Source organism: Rhinopithecus roxellana, chromosome 6 (genome assembly GCF_007565055.1).
Source record: "Rhinopithecus roxellana isolate Shanxi Qingling chromosome 6, ASM756505v1, whole genome shotgun sequence".
Classification (NCBI taxonomy): Eukaryota; Metazoa; Chordata; class Mammalia; order Primates; family Cercopithecidae; genus Rhinopithecus; species Rhinopithecus roxellana.
Window position 1 is genome coordinate 53,925,372 of NC_044554.1, and position 26,424 is coordinate 53,951,795.

The following is a 26,424-nucleotide window of genomic DNA, read 5'->3' on the forward strand; positions in this document are numbered from 1 at the left end:
ATGCCACTGCACTCCAGCCTGGCTGACAGAGCGAGATTCTGTCTCAAAAAAAAAAAAAAAAAAAAAAAAATTTGGGAGGCCGAGGCGGGCGGATCACAAGGTCAGGAGATCAAGACCATCCTGGCTAACACGGTGAAACCCCATCTCTACTAAAAAATACAAAAAACTAGCTGGGCAAGGTGGTGGGCGCCTGTAGTCCCAGCTACTTGGGAGGCTGAGGCAGGAGAATGGCGTAAACCCGGGAGGCGGAGCTTGCAGTGAGCTGAGATCTGGCCACTGCACTCCAGCCTGGGCGACAGAGTGAGACTCCGTCTCAAAAAAAAAAAAAAATTGCTAAGATGGGATTCTGGAAGAAACAAGAGTGTGATGTGAGTGTGCAGAGGCAAAAGAAATCAAGGAATTATGCAACCATGAAGCCAATGCTTAGTCTCAGACATCAGAGGCTTAAAGAAATGGATCGATTAAAACCTAAAAAGGAAGAAAAGAAAGATTGCAACATACTAAAGGAAAGAGAAGTTCCTCAACACCCTTCCTACTTATTTTTCCAGTATAATACACAGCTGGGCCAGCTTACCACATCCTTGTTGACACCAACTTCATCAACTTTTCCATTAAAGCCAAACCAGACTCAGTGCAGTCAATGATGGACTGTCTGTAGGCCAAGTGTGTCCCTTATATAACCGATTGTGTAATGGCTGAAATTGAGAAATTGGGGCAGAAGTATTGAGTGGCTCTAAGAGATCTCCACGGATCCAAGGTTTGAATGATTACCATGCACACACAAAGGAACCTATACAGATGACTGCTTAGTACAGAGAGAAACTCAGCACAAATGTTACATCGTGGCCACGGTTGACCAGCACCTTAAAAGAAGAATCTCCAAGATTCCGGGAGTTCCTATCATGTACATTTCTAACCATAGATACAACATCCAATGAATGCCAGATGATTATGGAGTCCCTGGGTTCTAATTCTTACAAGAATTAGAAGGAAACAAAGTTTCCCTACCTTTCTTTTCTTTTCTTTTTTTTTTAAAGAGATATTAAATGCTTTTATTTTCTTTTCTTTTTTTTTTTTTTTTTTTTTTGAGACGGAGTCTGGCTCTGTCGCCCAGGCTGGAGTGCTGTGGCCGGATCTCAGCTCACTGCAAGCTCCGCCTCCCGGGTTTACGCCATTCTCCTGCCTCAGCCTCCCGAGTAGCTGGGACTACAGGCGCCCGCCTCGTCGCCCGGCTAGTTTTTTGTATTCTTTAGTAGAGCGGGGTTTCACCGTATTAGCCAGGGTGGTCTCGATCTGCTGACCTTGTGATCCGCCCGTCTCGGCCTCCCAAAGTGCTGGGATTACAGGCTTGAGCCACCGCGCCCGGCCTGCTTTTATTTTCAATATTAAAAATCAGTATTTTAAATATTAAAATGGCGCTAATTTTAACAAAATGGCAGGAAAAAACCCCAAGGTACAATCTACAGGGAAACTCATCTTGACGCCCCTCATCCCGCGCAACACACACACCTGACTAGGCCCCAGTTGCGGGTGCCCAGCAGAGCTCCCAGTCACATCCACGCCCACACACACACACTCATGACAGGCTGGGGACTGGCCCAGGAGCAGGTACCAAAATAGTTTTAGAAACAACTGTCCAGCTCAGGCGCTAGAAAAATACTCTTTGCAAAGGGAGGGGAAAGGACAGAGTGTGTGGAGCGGGAGGTGGCACAAGGTACTGGGCCCCACCTGTCCCCTTCCTTAGGCAGCAGGCCCCCAGGGCAGCCAAATGCCTGCAGGAGGGCTCAGTTCTGGCCCAAGTCCCAGGCCCACACTCTGGGGCTGGTGCTGCTCCCGGGCCCTCCCTGCATTTCTTTGACCAATTTTCCTCTTGTTACCAGTTTCCTCTGCCTTTCTTTGACCACTTTTCTCTTGCTGCCAGTTCATTAAACATGTAATAGCATGAATTATTATTCTATTCACCCATTTGCTCTATTTCACTTTTTCTTATGCTGTTTTGAAATTGATATTTTGTCTCATTTAAAAATTTTAAGGCCAGGTGCAGTGGCTCACGCCTGTAATCCCAGCACTTTGGGAGGCCAAGGCAGTTGGATCATTTGAGGTCGAGAGTTTGAGACCAGCCTGGCCAACATGGTGAAACCCTGTCTCTACTAAAAATACAAAAAATTAGCCAGAGGTGGTGGCGGGTGCCTGTAATCTCAGCTTCTTGGGAGCCTGAGGCAGGAGAATTGCTTGAACCCAGGGGGCAGAGGTTGCAGTGAGCCGAGATCATACCATTGCACTCCAGCCTGAGCAACAAGTGCGAAACCCTGTCTCCAAAAAAAAAAAAAAAAAAATTTAAATGATAGTCAAGGTACAAAATCTCAGGAAGGATACATTTTATACTTTGAGTTCTGTTGTACAGTATAGGGAATACAGTTAATAATAGAGTATTTTTTTTTTTTTTTTGAGATGGAGTTTCGCTCTTGTTGCCCAGGCTAAAATGCAATGGCGCGATCTCGGCTCACCGCAACCTCTGACTCCCGGGTTCAAGCGATTCTCCTGCCTCAGCCTCCCAAGTAGCTGGGATTACAGGCATGCACCATCATGCCCAGCTGATTTTGTATTTTTTAGTAGAGACGGGGTTTCTCCATTTTGGTCAGGCTGGTCTCAAACTCCCGACCTCAGGTGATCCGCCTGCCTTGGCCTCCCAAAGTGCTGGGATTACAGGTGTGAGCCACCGTGCCCAGCCTAATAATAGAGTATTATACATTTCACAGTTGCAAAGAGTAAATTTCAAATGTTCTCATCACAAAAATATTAAGTATTTGAAGTGATGGTTATGTTAACTAGCTTGATTTTGTTATTCTACATTGTACCCAAAAATTATGACATCACTCTGTGACCCATAAACTTATACATTTATAAATTGTCAATTTACAATAAAAATAATTTGTTGCAAATAATGGTTAAGATGGTAACTTTTATGTTATGTGTATTTTTTTTTTTTTTTTTTTTTTTTGAGACGGAGTCTCACTCTGTCGCCCAGGCTGGAGTGCAGTGGCCGGATCTCAGCTCACTGCAAGCTCCGCCTCCCGGGTTCACGCCATTCTCCTGCCTCAGCCTCCCAAGTAGCTGGGACTACAGGCGCCCGCCACCTCGCCCGGCTAGTTTTTTGTATTTTTTAGTAGAGACGGGGTTTCACCTGGTTAGCCAGGATGGTCTCGATCTCCTGACCTCGTGATCCGCCCGTCTCGGCCTCTCAAAGTGCTGGGATTACAGGCTTGAGCCACCACGCCCAGCCCTGTTATGTGCATTTTAGCACAATTTAAAACATTTTTTTACAGTTCACAGGAGCCAGTTTAAAAGAACTCTTGCTGGACAGCTCAAACATCAAAATAAATAATGTTTGCAATTAATTGATACATATAAAATATGTAACACTCCATGGTTTCAAGGCTCATAATCCCAGCAAGCAGGCAGATTGTTTGAGCCTAGGAGTTCCAGACCAGCCTGGGCAACATGGTGAAACCCTGTCTCTACCAAAAATACCAAAATTAGCCAGTTTCATAATCCAGTCTCAAAATAAATAAATAGATAAAAAATTTTAAATACAATTTTAAAATTAAAAATAAATACATAAAAATTTTAAAAATCTCCATGGTTTCATGATACTTGAAAAAAAAAAAGAAAACCTTGTTGGTTACTATAGAAGGTTGCTAGGGCACTTCTTTATTTTTTTGAAAACTGATAAAAGAATTTTTCTTCCTCTCACCTTCCCTGTATAAACTGATTTTGAGAGTAATCAAATAGTTCAATGAGAAAATTCTTCTTTACAGAATTTCAGTCAAAAAGCAGATACCGAATGACAGAATTAGGAACTCACTATTTTGCAACCCTAAATAAAAGAAGGCCTCTCAGCATGATCATCATGGCTGCTCCAACAGTTAAATGAAAGGTCGAAGGCGAGCTTTGCAATGGAGGGATCAGAGGGAGCCTACTGATCCTTAGCACCACCTAAGAAGCATAAAGCAACTGAACTTGAGTCTACTCAGCCTTTACATCTAATTACCAGTGTAAAGGCAATCTGAGTTACAAAGGAACATGTTCAACAATCCTACATGGTATCAGCCAACCAAATTTGTAACATGGGGCATTCTACAACACAAATGACTCAGTTTCTCCAACAAATCAATGGCTTGGGAGAACAGTGGGGAAGGTATAGCCATTAAAAAAATAAGTGGGCCGGGTGTGGTGCCTCATGCCTGTAATAACAGCACTTTAGGAGGCTGAAGCAGGTAAATCACAAGGTTAGGAGTTCGAGATCAGCCTGGCCAACATGGGGAAACCTCGTCCCCACTAAAAATACAAAAAATTAGCTGGGCGTGGTGGTGGGCACCTGTAATCCCAGCTACTCGTGAGGCTGAGGCAGGAGAATTGCTTGAACCTGGGAGGTGGAGGTTGCAGTGAGCCAAGATGGCACCATTGCACCTCTGGCCTGGGCAACAGTGCAAGACTCTGTTTCGAAAAAAAAAAAAAAAGTGTAGGCCAGGTACAGTGGCTCACAGCTATAACGCCAGCATACTGGGAGGCTGAGACGGGGACGATCACTTGTGGCCAGGAGTTTAAGACCACCCTGGCCAACATAGCGAGACCTCATCTCTAACTTAAAAAGAAAAGTATAAGGGATACAATAGCTAAATGTAATGTTGTACTTAGTTTGGATCCTAATTCTAGTAAACCATTTTGGAGACAACTGGAAAAATGTGAATAAAGACTAGGTATTAGATGATATGAAGAAATTATTTTGCTAGATGTAAAGATTTCTCTTTTTTTGCAGCCTGGGCAACATGGCTCTACCAAAAAAAGTAACAAAAATTAGCCAGGTGTGGTGGCACATGTCCATAGTCCCAGCTACTCCAGAGGCGGAGGTGGCAGGATCGTGTGGGCCTGGGAGGCGGAAGTTTCAGTGACCCAAGATTGTGTAACTGCATTCCAGCCTGGGCAACAGAACGAGACCCTGTCTCAAAAACAAAACAAAACAAAACAATTTTTTTTGATGATACAAATAACGTGTTGATTCTAGAAAAATCAGAAAATACAGAATACAGAAAGAAGAATATACAATACACAGTTCCATCATTTGAAGATAATCATTGTTCTTATATTTAGGAGCGTTTCCTTCTAGTTATATATTTATAAACTTAGTTTTATTTTACCTCAGTTGCACAGGATTCGGTTGGTCATACTCTCTGGCTCAAGATGACACTCTCTCACCAGTGGCCCTCTTTTATTTAACTATTTATAGTTTTTTTAATAGTTTTTTTTTATAGTTTATTAAGGAATAAACCCCTGTGGCTCATCATCTACATGAAAACTAGAATCTGATAATAATCTAATATGGTATGATGAATCCTGATGATTATCTATGTGGCCTCCTCTCCATCTCAGCCCCTCCTCCCCAACTTGGTAACCACCATGCTGACTAGAGTTCATCATTCCTCTGCTTTCCTTCTGAGTGTATATGTTAGCTGTCTTTAACTTATAAAAGGTTATTGCTCTAAGGAATATATTGTTGCAAGAAGCTATAGTTCATTTATTCTATATAATATTCCTTTGTGACTTTACTACAGTTTATCCATTCTCCTGTGAACGGATATTTGGGTTGTTTCTAGGTTTTCCTGGGAACAGTTCTGACAGGTAGTTAAATTTTATACTTCAGATTTCATCTTAAGATATACTACTTCCATACCACATGCCACCTTTTCTTTTTATTTCCATAGGTTTTTGAGGAACAGGTGGTATTTAGTTACATGAGTAAGTTCTTTAGTTGTGATTTGTGAGATTTTGGTGCACCCATCTCCTTAACAGTATATACTCAATTTGTGGTCTTTTATCCCTTACCCACTTCCCACCCTTTTCCCCTGAGTCCCCAAAGTCTATTGTGTCATTCTTATGCCTTTTGCATCCTCATAGCTTAGCCCCCACTTATGAGTGAGAACATATGATATTTGGTTTTCCATTCCTGAATTACTTCACTTAGAATAATCATCTCCAATCCCATCCAGGTTGCTCCAAATGCCATTAATTAATTCCTTTTCATGGCAGAGTAGTATTCTATCATACCACAGTTTCTTTATCTACCTGTTGATTGATGGGCATTTGGGTTCCACATTTTTGCAATTATGATTTGTGCTACTATAAACATGCGTGTGCAAGTATCTTTTTCATACAATGACTTATTTTCCTCTGGGTAGATACCCAGTAGTGGGATTGCTGGATCAAATGGTAGTTGTACTTTTAGTTCTTTAAGGGATCTCCACGGTTTTCCATAGTGGTTGGACTAGTTTACATTCTCACCAGCAGTGTAGAAGTGTTCCCTTTTTACTTCATCCACACTAACATCTATTATTTTTTGATTTTTAAATTACGGCCATTCTTGCAGGAGTGAGGTGGCATCACATTGTGGTTTTGATTTCCATTTCCTTGATCATTAATGATATTGAGCATTTTTTCATGTTTGTTGGCGGTTTGTATATTTTCTTTTGAGAATTGTCTATTTATGTCCTTAGCCTAGGGTTTTCTTTTTTTTTTCTTTTTTCTTTTTTCTTTTTTTTTTTTTTTTTTTGAGACGGAGATTTGCTCTTTTGCCCAGGCTATAGTGCAATGGTGCGATCTCGGCTCACTACAACCTCTACCTCCTGGGTTCAAGTGATTCTTGTGCCTCAGCCTCCTGAGCAGCTGAGATTATAGGTGCCTGCCATCACGCCTGGCTAATTTCTGTATTTTTTAGTAGAGACAGGGTTTCACCATGTTGGCCAGGCTGGTTTCGAACTACTGACCTCATGATCCGCCCGCCTCCACCTCCCAAAGTGCTGGGATTATAGGCGTGAGCCACCGTGACCGGCCATCTACTTCCTCCTTCACCACAACCACCAAATCAGCCCCTAGGTGTATTTGGTATTCAGATTTCATTTAAAGAAAAAGTTTTGATGGCAACAAATGTGCAAACTTCTCTACACACTCCACACTCAACTGATGACATTCATTTTGTTGTGTGCTGTCTTACATTCTTCTCATATTCCTGAAGCTCCGTGTTAAGGTAGTTTACAGGCACGTCACTAAGTCCCTCGCTCTGCTGCTCTGAGACCATCTTAATAGTCAGGAGTACTGTTTGAACATTATCATAAAGTACATACTGTAACCTTGAACTCTTGGACTCAAGTGATCCTCCCTTCTCAGCCTCCCAAGTAGCTGGATGGCAGGAACGTGCCACTACAACTGGCTAATTAAAAAAAAATTTTTTTTTTTTTATAGAGACAGGGTTTTGGTATGTTGCTCAGGCTGGTCTCAAACTCCTGGCATCAAGTGATCCTCCCACCTCAGCCTCCCAAAGTGTTGGGATTACAAGCATAAGCCACCGTGCCCAGCCTAGAATTTTATAGGATGAAGAAAAGAGAGACAACATGACTATTCATCTAAGAGAGAGATGTTCTTAATACAGGAACTAATCACTACTTCATTTTTGCCATTAGAATGAAGATATAACTATTGTGATATCATGCCTGTTTGCTAGCACCTTTCTGAAAGTGCACTAAGCCATAGAGGAGGAAAGCAGTCCCTTGGCTTCCATCTACTTGGACGCATGTGATGTGTGTGGCACACATGGCAGAGCCGTGGGCATCTTGTAGCTGTTGAGCTTTGGGATTCATTCGGATTGCTCCTCCCAAATGAGGCAGGATGCACCTCAATTCCAAGGATACAAACATTCCATTGCCTTCTCTTATTGCTCAATACTTTATTTCCACTGATGACATCAATCACGTTATTGTGTTTAGTTGTGTATATTTCTTTTTTTTTTTTTTTTTTTTGAGATGGAGTCTGGCTCTGTCACCCAGGCTGGAGTGCAGTGGCCGGATCTCAGCTCACTGCAAGCTCCGCCTCCCGGGTTTACGTCATTCTCCTGCCTCAGCCTCCCGAGTAGCTGGGACTACAGGCGCCCACCACCTCGCTCGGCTAGTTTTTTGTATTTTTTAGTAGAGACGGGGTTTCACCGTGTTAGCCAGGATGGTCTTGATCTCCTGACCTAGTCATCTGCCCATCTCGGCCTCCCAAAGTGCTGGGATTACAGGCTTGAGCCACCGTGCCCGGCCGGTTGTGTATACTTCTGTTAGAGTTCCTTAAGAGCCAGGCCTGTGCATTATTTATCTTTGCATCCTAAGTACCTGGCATATGCTTAGCACACAATAACATAATAATTAGATGGGAACTGAATATATGAAGTTAGATCTCAGAAGTCACTTGCTCTACCAGTTACTGTATGTTTAATTATTCAGTCAACAAGTATTTGAGAGCTTTCTATATGTGAGGTACTACACTATGCACTGGTGATATAACTTATGAATGGGTTATAATTCAGCATGAATGGGCTGTAATTCAGCAAAGAGCCAAGCCTAGTATGATTCAATAGGAACCACCAGCCTCTTTTTTCTTTTTTTTTTTGAGACGGAGTCTCGCTGTGTTGCCCAGGCTGGAGTGCAGTGGCGTGATCTCGGCTCACTGCAAGCTCCACCTCCCAGGTTCACGCCATTCTCCCGCCTCAGCCTCCGAGTAGCTGGGACTACAGGCGCCCGCCACCTCGCCCGGCTAGTTTTTTGTATTTTTAGTAGAGACGGGGTTTCACCATGTTAGCCAGGATGGTCTTGATCTCCTGACCTCGTGATCCACCCGCCTCGGCCTCCCAAAGTGCTGGGATTACAGGCTTAAGCCACCGCGCCCGGCCCACCAGCCTCTTAGTGGAAAGAGCTTCTTGGGGAATATGCACTTTCCTCTCTTTTAAAGGTAACTTATTGGGGTCCAAAACTTTCTTTCCTTTCATTCTAGGGCTAGGAAAAAAAGGGTAGAAGGCACATGACGTACTTAGGTCCCACCCTCATCACACTCAACAGAATATCATACTAAGAATCAAATAATAAACTTTAATTTGAATAATACAGTAGAATATAATAATTATTTTGAGGTACAAAAATAATTATAAGATATTTTTACCATTTGCAAGTAATGTAGGCTATAGACTATAAATAGTACACTGATGCTAGAAACTGTACATATTTCACTACATGCCTAAGTCTGGGTCTTCCTCTCTCCTCTATCATCACATGTAAGAAAACCAGCTGTGCAATACTACTTTGCAATCTTGAAACTCTGTTAAGACATTTCAGAAGTAGCTATCTTTAATAACAGAATGAGATGGTACCTTTCTTTATGTATGTTTTTTGGAGATAAAAAACATAGATAAAAAGTTTACAAAACTCAGATTTCTGCCATTTTTGGAATATCTGCTTTTTTTCCCCCCCAAAAAACAGGAAAATGTCAGAGAGAATCTAGAGTGTTGAATTCAACAAAAGCTCATTTGAAAGTAAACCTCCATCAATGGAAAAGCTTTTCGACTACAGGCAATTTGAAAATAATAGCAATTCACTGGAAGACAAATTTCACTGTGAAAACCTGCTGACAAGTTCTGCCTGTCTTTTTCTATTACTGTGTTTCCTAATATTTTAAGTGAGGTAAGAATTACAAGAATGATTCTAAAAATTATAGCAGGTTCTACCTAGATGGGACCCCATCTAGTTCCTAAGATGCCGAGAGCCATTTATTATTTAAAAAGTAAGAACAACATGAGGAAACAGAAGCTTTGGCATATGAAAAAAGATGTAGCTTTGCTTTCTAGAATTCAGTTATTTAGGCCAGTTTATTTTGATAAATGAGATTTATCAAATCTCATTTTTTATCAAATCTGAGCTGATTATATATGGGTCTAAGATAAAAGACAGAAAAACTGGCCATCTTCCCAAGTAGAGGTGAAATAACCCCTTGTGACAGTCCTGAAGGTGAAGGCGATCTTCAGTCATTGATCTCTTCTTGGCTGCTTTCACTCCTGCCATTTTCTCACCTCCTTTCTATACAACTCCTTCATCCACAAGTGGAGTGCTGGGATAAGTGGAACAGCTAATACAGTACCTATGGGGATTTTCCTGACTTCAGTGCTTGAGGAATTCTTTCTTTCTGTTCTCTTCTCATCTATTCTCTTCTAAGTAGGGATGGCTCTGCACTTTCTAGACCTGTAACACTAGGTACCTTAAACTAACAGAAAAAAACTATATGGTGTAAAAACAAAGGTAGTATAAAACATAGAAAGATGTGGGTCTGTTTTCTGGAAATAGGTTGTGAGCTTAAGAATGCTCAGTTATATAGTAGGTTTATAAGAGCTCAGAAACATGGGCTGGAATATGACTTATGACAGACAGCCTAGCCATTAGGAGGTTCCCTCAGAGGACTTTACACAATTCATGTTTTATTATTGTTATATTAATAAGTGCCCATAATGCATATAAATAATCACTGTAGCCCTACTTTCAAAACGGATGTTTGTTCAGAAAGATACATGAACAAAAACCTAACCTGCTTTGTTACCTAAAATATTATGGTACCAAAATAGAATGGACTAGTGAGATTCATAAACATTGTTTCTTGAATACCTTTAGAGGTACTGCAATTTTTTTCATAGTACTCACCTTTTAAAACACTGCAATATTCATCTTACTGCACTGTAACACGTTATTATCATCAACAATTTAATTACTGAAAGAGAAATCTCATAAATCTATCCTATTAATGACTGGACCGTTTGATAAAGGAACTTACTGCTATTCTTAGAATCACATAGCTAGTTATTCTCCCAAGATTCAGAGGTGCAGTTATAAAACCCTTTATGGAATTCCCCAAAAAAATGGGATAATGTACAGAGAAGCCTTAAAGTTAAATGATAGAATGATGCTGATTCTTGAACATCAAAGACGTTTGTTATTGCAGCCAGGGGACAATGCCATAAAACACTAACAAAAAAAAGTTATACTGTTTTCCTTAAAGTCAGTAAATTATATAAAAGTACTCTGAGCATTTTTGGAAGAAAGGCACCAGATAAGTCCAAAGTCTTATTGCTAGTAGGATCATACAGGGTCACAGACTATGGCACTCTGTTCAGCCAGGAGACTAGGTCTCAGCAAGTCAGTCTCTGACCTTGAGGCTTAAAGAGCAAGGATGGAAAATGTCAATAAAACAGAGCCCTGTATCACAGATTAAACTGGAGTGAAAACGATTTCCAGTTTCATGCCAAAGTAGAAGCTGGTTCCTAGGATGCTGGAGCTATTTTAGATGGGCACTCTGTTTTCTTTGGCCCATTTCTTCATGATCCGGATCATGTATTCTACTTGGGTGTTACCTGTGCTTCTCAGTAAATGGAGCACTTCTCGAAGGGTCTCTCTGAGGAAAAGATTTGAAAAGACAAAGTGTTTCAATGAAGAATGAAAATTAAAAAATAAAATAAACTCTGAACTGTCCTTCATACTGTATGTCTTGTGGGGCATTTTTGGTAATAGACTCTTCCACTGTGTATTTATAAAGCAATTACAAACTTACTAGCCTTATGTTTTCATGGTGGCATAGTAAAACGGAAATTATGTAAAATCTTTCTTACCAACCCAAGTGTTCTTTGTTTATCCATACTACCTATATACATACTGATAATCTTTTTATCCTTTCTGAGATGATCTAAATATTCCAATTTCTATTCTTATTCTGCATGACTAGAAAGGGTATATCCAGAAGTTGGGGTTCAAGTTCTAGCTCTAACAGCAGCAAGTCACTTAGTTTGTCTAACTCGTGGATTTCTCCCTTGTTTAAGGTGGTAACCACCGTCAACTAGGCATCACTGTCAAACTCATAAAATTTTACAAAGCCAAAGGAATAAGGGATTTTTTTCAAGAAAAATAATACATGAATAAATATGGAAGAGAGGAACATTAAGGACTAAGCCTAGCATTTATGTTTGAAGTAATTTAAATTTAATTAAAATTAAAACATATTTTAAGTAATGCATGCTAAAACTTCCCTATTGCCCTAGCAAATCTATAGGCGACTGCCTATGATACTATTTGCTTAAGAGTCTTCTCATATTTTCTACTTCTTTTTCCCCACAAACAACCTCTTTCACCTAACCAAATGCTTTTAAACTTTTACTTAGAACTAGAAGTACTGGCCGGGCGCGGTGGCTCAAGCCTGTAATCCCAGCACTTTGGGAGGCCGAGGCGGGCGGATCACAAGGACAGGAGATCGAGAACATCCTGGCTAACACGGTGAAACCCCGTCTCTACTAAAAAATACAAAAAACTAGCCGGGCGAGGTGGCGGGCGCCTGTAGTCCCAGCTACTCGGGAGGCTGAGGCAGGAGAATGGCGTGAACCCAGGAGGCGGAGCTTGCAGTGAGCTGAGATCTGGCCACTGCACTCCAGCTTGGGCGACAGAGTGAGACTCCGTCTCAAAAAAAAAAAGAACTAGAAGTACTATAAGGTAGGAAGTAATGTTTGATAGATTATTTTCTTACAAAATTATCACATTTCCTATTCATATATCAGTAACAAATACATTCCAAGAAGTTATTTTTAGAAAATGGAATCAAGTTGGTTTTAATGTTTGTTTCAAATGAAACTATATGCTGGGCATGGTGGCTCATGCCTGTAAGCCCAGAACTTTGGGAGGCTGAGGTGGAAGGATCACCTGAGGTCAGGAGTTTGAGACCAGCCTGGCCAACATGGTGAAACCCTGTCCCTACTAAAAATACAAAAATTAGCCAGGTGTGGTGGCATGTGCCTGTAATCCCAGCTACTCAGGAGACTGAGGCAGGAGAATCACTTGAACCCAGGAGGCAGTGGTTGCAGTGAGCTGAGATCACGCCATTGCACTCTAGCCTGGGCAACAGAGCAAGACTCTATCTCAAAAAAAAGAAAAAAAAGCAGCAGAAGAAAGTATAAACCACTTAATTTTATGTAAACTAATGTCTCAGTATTTCCTAGAATATGAGAAGGTGAAAGAAAACAAAAGAGTTATCAACCACATCTACTCCATTCCTAATTCTTTGAGACCTAAAGGACACAAGAAAAAGTCAATAGGCAAAAAAACAAAAAACAAACAAAAAACCCAAAAGAGTAGAAGAGTTAAATAAAAACACTTTGTTTATAAAAATGGCTATTCATTTGGAACCAAATATACATCCTGCTCTTATATTTAGAGACTGTTAGTGTACTCAATGTATATATGACTTAGAATGATCTGATCCCATTATATATGATTTAGAATTATCTGATTCTACAAAATGAAAGATTTCTGGAGGAAAATGGTCAGATAGAAATATTTAACATCAACCTTTTTTTCATCATTCTAAAACATCATTATAATTGTGTGTTTTCAGAAGATATCATCCAAGAGAACAATTATTTTCCTGCACAAACAAGCAAATGAGTAGAGGTCGTATTTCTTGCCTGTTTACTTACTTGGGTTCTCTCCCAGCTACGATCATCTGGAAAATGCCCACACAGGCACCCCTTTTGCCTTCCCAATATTCAGGGTTGGGATCCAGCCTCTCAAGGACATCAAAAGCTTTGGCAGAATAGTAAAACTGGCCCATCTAGTAAGAGAAAGTATGTGGTAATACTTGCAGTAAAAAGATTGCACAGAAAGAACCTGAACATAAAGATAACATGAAACGGAACTGTATGAAGTAAATGCATGGGTACTGATAACATTTTCAGTTAGCAAGTTAGAAAAACTTCAATTCCTAATTAAAACAATAAGAAGGAAAAATACAATTTGGGTACATAGGTTCAGTTTAAACCACCTTATGTTCACTCAGTTTTCAACAGTATAACATTTTTTCTACCTAGAGTCAAGTTATGCTACCATCAGCACTTTTGCCATTTCTTCTAATTGTATTCTAATCTTGAGGATAAGCTCTGATGATTGTGATTTGAACTGAGTATTTTTCAAGCCTCTTCAATACATTCTTTTCAGATAACTACTGTCATTCATTTTATGCTAATTTGATCATGTTCAACTCGAGAACAGTCTTTCCCTAGTCTTGTTCCTAAATTCTCAGAATGCTTAGATGTATACTGACTACTATTCTAAACACTAAATATTTCAAATGTTTAATGCATTTCGACAGACATTTTTCCCAAATGTACTATACTTGGCCTCATAGAACATGTTGAATCCCATTAAATTTTGCTTAGTTTTCTTTTATTTAAAAAAATTTTTTAATTCATTTTTTTTTAGAGATAGGATCTAGCTCTATTGCCCAGGCTGGAGTGCCGTGGTGCCATCATGGCTCACTGCGACCTCAAATTCCTGGGCTCAAGAGATCCTCCTGCATTAGTGTTCCAAGCAGCTGAGACTACAGGTGCACATCACTATGCCCAGCTAATTTTTAATTTTTTTCAAGACAGGCTCTCACTATGTTACCCAGGTGGGTCTCAAACTCCTGGCTTCAGGTGATCCTCCCAGTTTGGTTTCCCAAAGTGCAAAGATTATAGACTTGAGCCACCGCGCCTGGCCAGATGAGTTTTCTTACTTGGCAATCATAAATGCATACTGTTACCAATTTCACCTAAGACTTCAAATTGCTGGGCAACTCTCTTTATGGTTTATAACTTCTTTATTCCTGACAGATGTTTTTCTAAATCTTTGACCGTTTCCTTAAGACAGCCTTCTTAGCTTAGTCTTATTCTGTACTTCACAGGGAAAACACAACTTTCCTCTCTTCAATTCAAATTATATTTACACCTTCATTCATCCTTTCCTCCTTTCTACCTAATCTCACGTGAATTTTTTTTTATTATGTTCAAGGTTTGTCCTTCTATTTATGTACTCTTTAAAAAAAAAGTCTTCATTGTGAAATAACACACATATAGGATGGTATATGAAACATTCACGTACAGCTTACTAATCATAATGTGAAAATACTGTAAACACTACCCAGGTCAAGACACTGAGAGCAACACAAAAGCTCTCTGTGTGTCACTTCCAGACCATAACTCCCTCTTTCCATACCCAGAGGTAACTACTCTTCTGACTTTTATGGTTATCAGTTCTTTGACTTTATGTTCTCTCTTATGTACATACATCTTTAAACAATATAATTGAGTTCTGCTTCTCAGAACTTTATATGAATGAATACCGTAAATATTCTGTCTTGTACCTATGATTCAACATTATAAGATTCATCTATATTGCTGTATATAGCTGTAGTTGATTCATTTAAAAATTTTTTTATTTGGAAGTATTAATAATTATAGATCCATGGACAAAGATAAGACAGAGGTCACGTGTACCTTTCACCTAGTTTCCTCCAAATGTTACAGCTTACATAAAGATCGTAAAATATCACAATATAAAAATCAGGAAATTGACACTGGTACCGTGTATGTTGATGATGGTCCTGTTATTTCATCCTGTGTGTAGATTCATGTAACCACAACCATGTGACTATCAAGATATCGAATTACTGTTGTGTTTTTGGACACAAGGTCTTGCTTTGTCATCCAGGATGGAGTGCAGTAAAGCAATCACAGCTCACTGCAACCTTGAACTTCTGGGCTCAAGTGATTCTCCTGTCTCAGCTTCTCGAGGAAGCCACCATGACCAGCTATTTTTAAAAAATGTTTTATAGAGACAATGTCTCACTATGTTGCCCAGGCTGGCCTTGAACTCCTGGCCTCAAGCAATCCTCCTGCCTTGGCCTCCCAAAGTACTGGGATTACAGCCATAAGCCACCATACCTGGCCAAGATGCAGAACCATTATATCACCACAAAGATTTCCCTTGTTACTCTTCTACAGTCACATGCACAGCCCTCCCTGCTCACCATCCCTAACATCTAACAACCACTAATTTGTTCTCTATCTCAATAATTTTGTCATTTCTCTCTCTTTTTTTTTTTTTTTTTTTTTAAGATGGAGTTGCGCTCTTGTTGCCCAGGCTGGAGTGCAATGGCACAATCTCAGCTCACCGCAACCTCTGCCTCCCGGGTTCAAGCAATTCTCCTGCCTCAGCCTCCCGAGGAGCTGGGATTACAGGCATGCGCCACCATGCCTGGCTAATTTTGTATTTTTAATAGAGACGGGGTTTCTCCATGTTGGTCAGGCTGGTCTCAAACTCCCAACCTCAGGTGATCCACCCCCCTCGGCCTCCCAAAGTGCTGGGATTACAGGCTGAGCCACCACGCCTGGCCAATTTTGTCATTTCAAGAATGTTACATATATGAAAGCTAACAGTATGGGACCCTTTGAAACTGGCTTTTTTCCTTCAGTATAATGTCCTTCTATTCCCCGTTAATTCAAGTTACTGTGTGTTCCAATAGCTTGCTCCTGTTATGGTCACCCTGCAAATTCAAGAGGGACTCCTAACCAAAGTTTGGTTTGGATAGTGAAACTGAGGACGCCACACACATACAGCAAGAGGATATGAAACATTTTCTTACACAGTTGAAGTCTAGGGAGAGTAGAACAGCCCTATTAAGCAGATCTGAAAAGGCCTGAGAGAGCACGGAAAGGAGACTGGCCTTTGTGCTTACTGTGGTTAGGAGGTGGGGCCGTGGTGAAGGTTCCTGTGCATGGGCAGGGACTTGTGTGGTTTAAATCACCCTGTGGTGCCAAAGAAGGGAGCATGTAGGTTTTCTTATCATTTTGCCCAGATGTGGGGCACAAGGGGAAGAGGTAGGGGTGAGGCTTAAAAGCTGTCAGCAGTAGGCCGGGCGCGGTGGCTCAAGCCTATAATCCCAGCACTTTGGGAGGCCGAGACGGGCGGATCACGAGGTCAGGAGATCGAGACCATCCTGGCTAACACGGTGAAACCCCGTCTCTACTAAAAAATACAAAAAACTAGCCAGGCGAGGTGGCGGGCGCCTGTAGTCCCAGCCACTCGGGAGGCTGAGGCAGGAGAATGGCGTAAACCCGGGAGGCGGAGCTTGCAGTGAGCTGAGATCCAGCCACTGCACTCCAGCCTGGGCGACAGAGCGAGATTCCATCTCAAAAAAAAAAAAAAAAAAAGCTGTCAGCAGTCAAACATCCAGAAATGGAGTCAGACTTCTCATTATTGTTCCTTTTTATTACTGAGTAGTATTCCAGGCCAAACCAGTCTGTTTAACTATTCACCTACCGAAAGACTTTGACTGGCTCCAGTTTTAGGCTATTACAAATAAAACTGCTATTAACATTTAAATATTAAAATTTGTGTTATTAACATTTATATATTTCTGTGGATATAGGTTTTCATTTACCCGGGATAAATACACAGGAATGCAATTGCTAGGTCATATGGTAAGTATGTTTATTAAAGAAACTGCCAAACTATTTCATGGTGGGTTTTTTTTTTTTTTTGATCCTTTTAATTTTGACCTATGTATATCAATATATTTAAAGTGAATTTCTTGTTGAGAACACATAATTGGGTTTTTTTTTTATTCACACTCTCAATAGATGTCTTTTAATTGGCATACTTAGACCATCTACATTTAATTATTGACATGTTAGGGCTTAATTCTGCCATTTCCCCCCTTAATCTCTTTGTTTTTCTTTGGCAAGGACATCACACATATGCTGGATAAAGACATGACTGTGTGATCCCCACAGAAGGAAGATAAGAAAAACCTGTATTTGACTTCTCTAGCCTTCACCTACACCTATCTTTTTCCTGCTATTCCTGTAGTGTAATAAATTTTAGCCATGAGTATAGCTTTATATTGAGTCATGAGTCCTTCTAGTAAATCACCAAACTAGTGGGTGGTCATGCGACCGAGACACTAGGTAATGCCAACTTGTTTTTCAAGTAATTATCTCCCTTTGACGTTAACCCTATTCCCCTGTCATCTCCTCTAGGGCCTAACTCCATCAAAAATGCCCCATCCTCCTGAATTTTTAATCTGCCTGTTCAATGGCTCATTTTCTTCTGCCTACAGATATACTCCCCTATCCCCACTCTAAAAGAAGAACTCTCCACCCCATCCCCCACAATCCCAAACTCTGATTTTCCATTTAAGTTAGCACTACATTTTTCCTCATCATCAATATCAGATTTTTTAAGACTCTGGTCTACATGACACTCGCTGCATCTGCTTTGTAATCTGACTCTATTCTCTACCTATTACTGTCTTCTCAGTCCTCATGCATTTCTATCCAGTTGCAGATTTGACACTCTCCTGGCTTGGCTTTTGATTAAATAGGAGCAAGGAAAAGTAATGAAAAGCATTTCTTTTTTTTTTTGCCTGTCCTCATTGTTTTCCTTCTCTTGTGTTCATCCTCTCTTCATTTACTCGTTTCCCTTTCTAGCCCTTAAACACTGGTGTTCCGCGAGGTTCCTCACCCCATTTACTGGTTAATCTTATTCTCTCTCATACTCTGCTACTGCTGCTGCTGCTGCTGCTGCTACTACTACTACCACTGCTACTATCATTGCGATTACCACCACTAACTACTGTTAACCTCTAAATCTACATTGTTAACTACTAAATCTACATTGCTAAGCCAGATGAATACCAAAGCTCCAAGGACAGCCTGTTAATTTCCTACTTCTATTATCTCTGCTGAAAGCCTCAAAGACACTTCAGATTTAATATATCTAAAACTGAAATAATTTCCTGTCTTCTAATGTTTTCCTTCCCTCTGCCTCCCCTAATTTATTTAAGAGCATTGCCACCCACCAAGTCATGTTAAACTATTGTTTAAGTTTCCTATGTCTTAAAATCTTTTCCACTGATGGTGATTCACTTCTTTTTTTGGTAATGATTCACTTTGAAATGAGCTTTTGTTGATTAATTTAATACAAGACTCTCTTTACCTGACATTTACCTGTATTTTTGACATTTTTGGAACAGATATTCCAAAAATAGGAACTTCCAGAATTTGAGGCTGATTTTTAAAAAATCTCAATCTATAGGCTAGGTCCCAAAACTACTACCTCCTCCTATCCTTTCCAACTCCCCCCAGCCCCCCTCCACACACCAACATGTACACAAAACAGCCATTCCTTTACTAAATCTGACTAAGTTTTTGTTCTCTTTTTCTGGTTCCTTTGTCTTTCCTGTCTGCCATTTGTACCTCAAAGTTTGGTTTGCACCTCTTCTCACTTTACATTTTACTTGGGTAATCTCACTGTTTTTCAGGGCTTCAGTTAATCCAGTCATGCACTTCATAATAGTATTTTGATCAATGATGGGTGGCATATATGACTGTGGTTCCATATTATATTTTTACTGTGACTTTTCTATGTTTAGATATGTTTCAATACACAAATATTAACCATTGTGTTATAATTACCTACGGTATTCAGTACAGGAACATGCTGTACAGGTTTGTAGCCTAGGGAGCAATAGGCTATATCATATGGCCTAAGTGTGTAGTGGGCTATACCATCTAGGTTTGTGTAAGTACACTCTGATGTTTGTACAATGACAAAATCACCCAATGACACATTTCTCAGAACTTATCCCCATTATTAAGCAATACAGGACTGTACTTAAATGTTGATGACTCCCAATCTATGTCTCTAGATGTCAGAAGACATCTTTCTTGAGCTTCAGAACCAAATTTCCAACTACCAGATGATTATCTGTACATCAACGCTACCTAAAGACTCATACCCTTTAGAAATCTAAAACTTCCTCTCTAATCATTTCATATACACGTAAATCTCTGAAATACTGCCTATCTCTGAGTTCAGTTCATTCATAAAAAGAATGGCATCTCTTTTTTTTTTCTTTTTTTGAGACGGAGTCTCGCTCTGTCGCCCAGGCTGGAGTGCAGTGGCCAGATCTCAGCTCACTGCAAGCTCCGCCTCCCGGGTTTATGCCATTCTCCTGCCTCAGCCTCCGGAGTAGCTGGGACGACAGGCGCCTGCCACCTCGCCCGGCTAGTTTTTTGTATTTTTTAGTAGAGACGGGGTTTCACCATGTTAGCCAGGATGGTCTCGATCTCCCGACCTCGTGATCCGCCCGTCTCGGCCTCCCAAAGTGCCAGGATTACAGGCTTAAGCCACTGCGCCCGGCCAAGAATGGCATCTCTTTTTTTTTTTTTTTTTGAGACGGAGTCTCGCTCTGCCGCCCAGGCTGGAGTGCAGTGGCCGGGTCTCAGCTCACTGCAAGCTCCGCCTCCTGGGTTTACGCCATTCTCCTGCCTCAGCCTCCCAAGCAGCTGGGACTACAGGCGCCCGCCACGTCGCCCGGCTAGTTTTTTGTATTTTTTAGTAGAGACGGGGTTTCACCGTGTTAGCCAGGATGGTCTCTATCTCCTGACCTCGTGATCCGCCCGTCTCGGCCTCCCAAAGTGCTGGGATTACAGGCTTGAGCCACCGCGCCCGGCCAAGAATGGCATCTCTTATAACACTATGTGAATCCTCTCACTACTAGCCATTTAGTCTGTAGGACATTTTCCCCTAATATTTAGCCAATGCAGCAATGTGATACTAATCTTCAATGTTCCCTTTAGTCTCAGTCCGACTCACCTTGTAGCAGTCATTAGCAATGAGCTGTAAGAGACTGAAGGACTCGCCAGAGGTTTCCATCTTAAGATAAAGTTCCCAGGCTAGTCTTGGTTTCTTATTCATAATATCTGCAAAAGGAATCAAAGATTTGTAAACAAATGAGTCATTTTTACATGTACAAAAAATAATGTCTGCACCTTATTATTCTATGGATTTGGTTCCATATTCCAAACAATGTAGCGGAAAGCTTTCATGGAAAGCTTGCAATGCTGGCATTCAGCTGGCTCCCTGCCAGAATTCTACCATACTTAAAATATTTAAGTTTGGAGTCACATAATTATGCCTTTCAGATCGGATTGACTTCTGGTAATTCCTACTTTGCTCATATGCTTAAAAGGATAACTATCATTCATTCAATCCTACTCATAGTTTCAACCTCACTTAGAAGATATGATTGCTAATTTTCCTCTGACTACAAAAACTCAGTGAACATTTTACTTAATTTTGTTTTTTTATTGAGACAGAGTCTTGCTCTGTCACCCAGGCTGGAGTGCAGTGGTGTGATCTTGGCTCACTGCAACCTCTGCCTCCCAGGTTAAGTGATTCTCGTGCTTCAGCCTTCCCAGTAGCTGGGATTACATGTGTGCCACCATACCCAGTTAATTTTAGTATTTTTAGTAGAGCTGAGGTTTTGCCATGTTGGCCAGACTGGTCTTGAACTCCTGACCTCAAGTGATTCGCCTGCCTCACGCTCCCAAAGTGCTGGGATTACAGGTGTGAGCAACTGTGCCTGGCCAACATTTTAAATCTTGAGTTTTAAAAAGGAGCAAGAAAAGATAGTGAGTGAGAGAGAGAAAGAGACAGAAAGTAAAGTTCTATATCAAAAAATTACATTTTTGACATTTTGCCACTTTTCAGACTTGACCCGTAGTGAAAAGTTAAAATTAGTGTAACAACATCATTTCACAAACAACACTATAAGCTGAGACTCTGGAAACTGTAACGAGACTTTAGAAAGAACTTGACATTTTTCAAGCTATAAATACTAGGTCAATGCTATATGGTAGAACTAATCACAGGGTAAACTTGCATGACATATTTACATGGCAACACTTACTGAGTTGCATTAACAACCCTTAATTTCAGTGTTTACTCATTCTCAGAACAAAATGCAAAATCAAATTAGAAAACATTCCATGTCATTTCCGAACAGATTATGTAACCAAAAAGAAAAAGAGGATTCTTCTTGTAACATTTAAAAGAAGACTCACAGCACCGAGCTAACCAGCTGAGGTAAATGTAATCATTTTTCATCTTCTCACTTTGGATCAAGAGGAATGCCTGCAAGAAGAGGAAAGAAAGCGAATACAGATGAGGATGGTTTTGCAACAAAAATACCCATTATTGGCTTGCCTTAGATTGATAATCACTGTAGCATTATAGATGACCAAATTCTGGGCAGGCTGCTAAGAAAAGTAAGGGACAGAATTGTGGTGATTTTAAAATATTGGCTGGGTACAGTGGCTCACGCCTGTAATCCCAGCACTTTGGGAGGCTGAGGTGGGCAGATCACGAGGTCAGGAGATCAAGGCCATCCTGGCTAACACAGTGAAACCTCATCTCTACTAAAAATACAAAAAATTAGCTGGGCGTGGTGGTGGGCGCCTGTAGTCCCAGCTACTTGGGAGGCTGAGGCAGGAGAATGGCATGAACCCAGGAGGTGGAGCTTGGAGTGAGCCGAGATCACGCCACTGCACTCCAGCCTGGGCGACAAAGCAAGATTCCATCTCAAAAAAAAAAATAAATAAATAAAAATAAAAAATTACACCAGAAATTGATACTACAAGTTGACAAAAAGTTGGTAAGGATATAGAAGATTCAAACAGAATAATTAACAACTGTATGATATATATTCTTTTTAAGCATATATGACCATGCTACACACAGGTCAGTAAGGCAAACCTCAACAAATGGCACATGCCACCATACTCAGCTATTTTAAAAAAATTTTTGTAGAGATGATGTCTTACTATATTGCCTAGGCTGGTCTCGAACTCCTGGGCTCAAGTGATCTTCCCACTTTTCAGCCTATGACCACAAAAATACAATTAAGTTAGAAATCAGGGGCCAGGCGTGGTGGCTCAAGCCTGTAATCCCAGTACTTTGGGAGGCCGAGACGGGCGGATCACAAGGTCAGGAGATCGAGACCATCCTGGCTAACACGGTGAAACCCCATAAAAAATACAAAAAACTAGCCGGGCGACGAGGCAGGCGCCTGTAGTCCCAGCTACTTGGGAGGCTGAGGCAGGAGAATGGCGTAAACCCGGGAGGCGGAGCTTGCAGTGAGCTGAGATCCGGCCACTGCACTCCAGCCTGGGTAGCAGAGCGAGACTCCATCTCAAAAAAAAAAAAAAAAAAAAGTTAGAAATCAAATAAGTAAAGAAACATATTGATAGTCATCAAGCTGTATACTTATGATTTGTATACTTTTCTGTACGTATGTTATATTTCCATAAAATTTGCTAAAAAGGGAAAATGTTAATATGGTTATAAAATCTATGTCTATTCACATTGTCCTTTTCTTTTTTTTTTTTTTTAAGAGACAGGGTTTCACTATGTTGCCCAGGCTGGAGTGCAGTGGCTATTCACAGGCACGATCATAGTGCACTGCAGCTTAAAACTTCGAGGCTCGGCTGGGCACGGTGGCTCACGCCTGTAATCCCAGCTCTCAGGGAGGCAGAGGCGGGAGGATAGCTTGAGCTCAGGAGTTCGAGACCTGCCTGCGTAATATAGCGAGACCCCGTTCTGCACAAAAAAAGGGGGAAAAAAGACAAAAAAAAAAAAAAAAAAAAACTTCGAAGCTCAAGCCACTGTCTTGCCTCAGCCTCCCAAGCAGCTGGGAATACAGGTGTGTGTCCCTGTACCTTCTCCACAGTGTACTTTTTAATGCATTCTAAGAACAGAGGAATCTTTAATAATCCTTAACCCTTGACCATTTTATTCCAGTGAGAAAAAGATAAGGATGTCTTTAGACAGAATCATTCAAATGCTTTCAAAAGCAGGTACCCACCTCTTCACCCTCACTGGTATTGCCTGTTGCAGCTATGGCTTGGGCATAATTAAAGTTAAAGATGTCATCATTATAGAAGTAACTCTGAAAAACATCCCAAGAACAGGTCACATTGAGAATGAACATACAAAATATAAAACCATCAGTTATACCAGATAAACAGAAAACTAACCTTAAGGATTAGTTGATGCCACGAATGCCACCACAGAAAACGGGCCATCTCTAAGGGTATCTTATCTTCTCTGACACATTCTACAGTATTTTGTATATAAAATCTTGTAGATAATTCTATACTGACCTTAAATGAGTTGAGGTAAATCAAGACATCATCAAATTGCTTAAGCAGGAAGAAACAGGAAGCCATGCACTGCCTCCCTGGTATTGTATCTGAAATGGAGGGGAAAAAAACCCACATATATTCATGAAACTAAAATCCTCTTTAGCTGAAGTTTGAGTTATTTAATAATTTAGAGACAGGAAAATATTCCAAAATATCTTTCTAGATTCTAAAATTATACATTTTGTTCAGTGGACAAAATCCCAATATAATGGAGGTCACAGTCCTTGAGAGTGACCAATAATCTCTCTGGGGATTAACTCCCAGAGTCCAAAATGAACACATGCCCTGCAGGTTCACTAACTGCAACACTACCCAGGTCATTTTCCAGGGCTTTGATTCTCTCATCCAACATGTGCATATTCAATTAGCATGGCCTGGTTTCCATCATCACTTTTCTAAATCAACCTAGCACTTCCAATCTCAAATGGAAAAATAATTTGCCATGGAACCATCTGATTCTGATCCTGATGCAACTTTTTGCCTGATACCGGATTCCTATTTGAGTAGTGGAGGATTCATATAACTCCCACGCTTGCCACAGGCATTCCTAAAGCTTCTTATCCTGTTTAATTTTTTTCCTTTAACATTTATCACAGTCTGATATACTATGTACATCTGATATATATATATACACACACACTATATATGTATATCTAATCAGATATACATATAAAATTTAAAACCATCAGTTATACCAGATAAACACAAAACTAATCTTAAGGATTACTTGATGCCACTAATGCCACTACAGAAACTGGTGGCATTTTGTGGTACATCTGATGAGATGTACATACATATAGTATATATATATATATGATATACATAGTATATCAGACTGTGATAAGTGATAAAGGAAAAAAAATTAAACAGAATAAGGAGCCTTAGGAATGCCTGTGGCAAGAGTGGGAGTTATACTAATCCTCCACCACTCAAATAGGAATCTGATATCAGGCAAAAAGCTGGATCAGGATCAGAATATACATATCACATATACATACGTAGTATAAATATATATGTACACACACACTATATATATACTATATATTCTTTTCTTTTTTTTTTTTGAGACAGAGTCTTGCTCTGTTGCCCAGGGTGAAGTACAGTGGCGTGATCTTGGCTCATTGCAACCTGCGCCCTGGGTTAAAGCAATTCTCCTGCCTCAGCCTCCCGAGTAGTTGGGATTACAGGCACGCACCACACTTGGCTAATTTTTGTATTTTTAGTAGAGATGGGGGTTCCACCATGTTGGCCAGACTGGTCTCGATCTCCTGACCTCGTGATCCGCCTACCTCGGCCTCCCAAAGTGCTGGGATTACAGGCATGAACCACAGCGCCCGGCCACTATATACTGTTTCTAGTCCATCTGCCCTACTAGACTTAAGTTCCACAATGGTTGGGAGTTTTGTTTGTTTACTGCTGTATCCTCAACAGCTCAATAAATTTTTATTGTATGAATGAATGAATGAAATGGGGAAAATAGTACGCAATAACTGGTATTGGTGAAACATTTGTGAATGTCCAGGAGTAATAAAAATATTTAATATAATTTTCAATTCAGCATGAACACTGTTACTCAGAATAGATGCCAGACATAGACAACCAGTACAGGCAGCACCATATTGGTTCATGCTGGCTAACTAGCATCTCTTTTTATACCCCTTTCTCAAATCTTTCACTGAATCTTGGCTGATGAAATACTTTAATCATAAAAATGAAGTTTCAAGACTACAAGTGGGCAATATAGGTGACTATTATATAACTGTGGCAGAAAGAAAGCATTTTCTAAGCTTAATACCCATGCAAGTAATCATAGAAAAGAAAAACTTAATTAAAAATGGTTTTAATAATAAAAATAATCTACTTTTTTTTTTTTTAATTTTTGTGGGTATGTAGTCCATATATCCATACTGCATATGGACATCCAGTATATTTTGATACAGGCATACAATGCATAATAATCACATCAGGGTAAATGGGGTATCCATCACATCAAGCATTTATTCCTTCTTTGTGTTACAAACAATCCAGTTATACTTTTCTAGTTATTTTGAAATGTATAATAAATTATATTGTTAACTGTAATCACTCTGTTGTGCTATCAAATACTAGACCTTATTAATTCTATTTTTTTTTTTTTTTTTTTTTGTAGCCATCCTCACTGTCCTCCCACTCCACTACCCTTCCCAGGCTCTGCTAACCATCACTCTACTCTCTATCTCCAAGAGTTCAAGTGTTTTAATGTTCAAGTGTTTTAATATTTTTTAGCTCCCACAAATAAGTGAAAAGTGTGTCTTTCTGTGCCTGGCTTATTTCACTTAACATTATGTCCTCCAATTCCATCCATGCTGTTGTAAATGACAGGATCTCAACTCATTCATCTCATCTCATCCTTTTTATGGCTGAATAGTAAGTATTCCATTGTGTATATGTACCACATTTTCTTTATTCCTTCATCTGTTGATGGATGCTTAGGGTGCTTCCAAATTTCTGCTATTTTGAATTGTGCAGCAATAAACATTGTTGTGCAAATATCTCTTTGATATGCTGATTTCCTTTCTTTTGGGTATTTATCTAGCAGTGAGATTTCTGTATCATATGGTCATCCTATTTTTGGTGTTTTGAGGAACTTCCAAACTGTTCTCCACAGTGGGTGTGCTAATTTACATTCC

At 40.2% G+C, this 26,424-nt stretch overlaps 1 protein-coding gene and 1 pseudogene across 2 annotated transcripts in view; one reads left to right on the plus strand and one right to left on the minus strand.

The window, feature by feature from the left end:
* Positions 1 to 380: 380 nt before the first annotated feature.
* Positions 381 to 971, plus strand: LOC104656633 (annotated as a pseudogene).
* Positions 972 to 8,937: 7,966 nt separating this feature from the next.
* The window catches only part of TTC26 (tetratricopeptide repeat domain 26), a 66,714-nt gene continuing 49,227 nt past the window's right edge, over positions 8,938 to 26,424 (minus strand). Inside the window, exons 13-18 of one of the 2 annotated variants that reach the window (XM_010356297.2) lie at positions 23,714 to 23,802; positions 23,416 to 23,499; positions 21,617 to 21,686; positions 20,367 to 20,473; positions 13,367 to 13,500; positions 8,938 to 11,301 (exon numbers count right to left, since the gene is read on the minus strand). In XM_010356297.2, coding sequence (XP_010354599.1) covers positions 11,190 to 11,301; positions 13,367 to 13,500; positions 20,367 to 20,473; positions 21,617 to 21,686; positions 23,416 to 23,499; positions 23,714 to 23,802 — 596 coding nt within the window. In that variant the 3' untranslated portion in view covers positions 8,938 to 11,189. The remainder of the gene's footprint in view (positions 11,302 to 13,366; positions 13,501 to 20,366; positions 20,474 to 21,616; positions 21,687 to 23,415; positions 23,500 to 23,713; positions 23,803 to 26,424) is intronic. The other variant, XM_010356294.2, reaches the window with a different exon arrangement.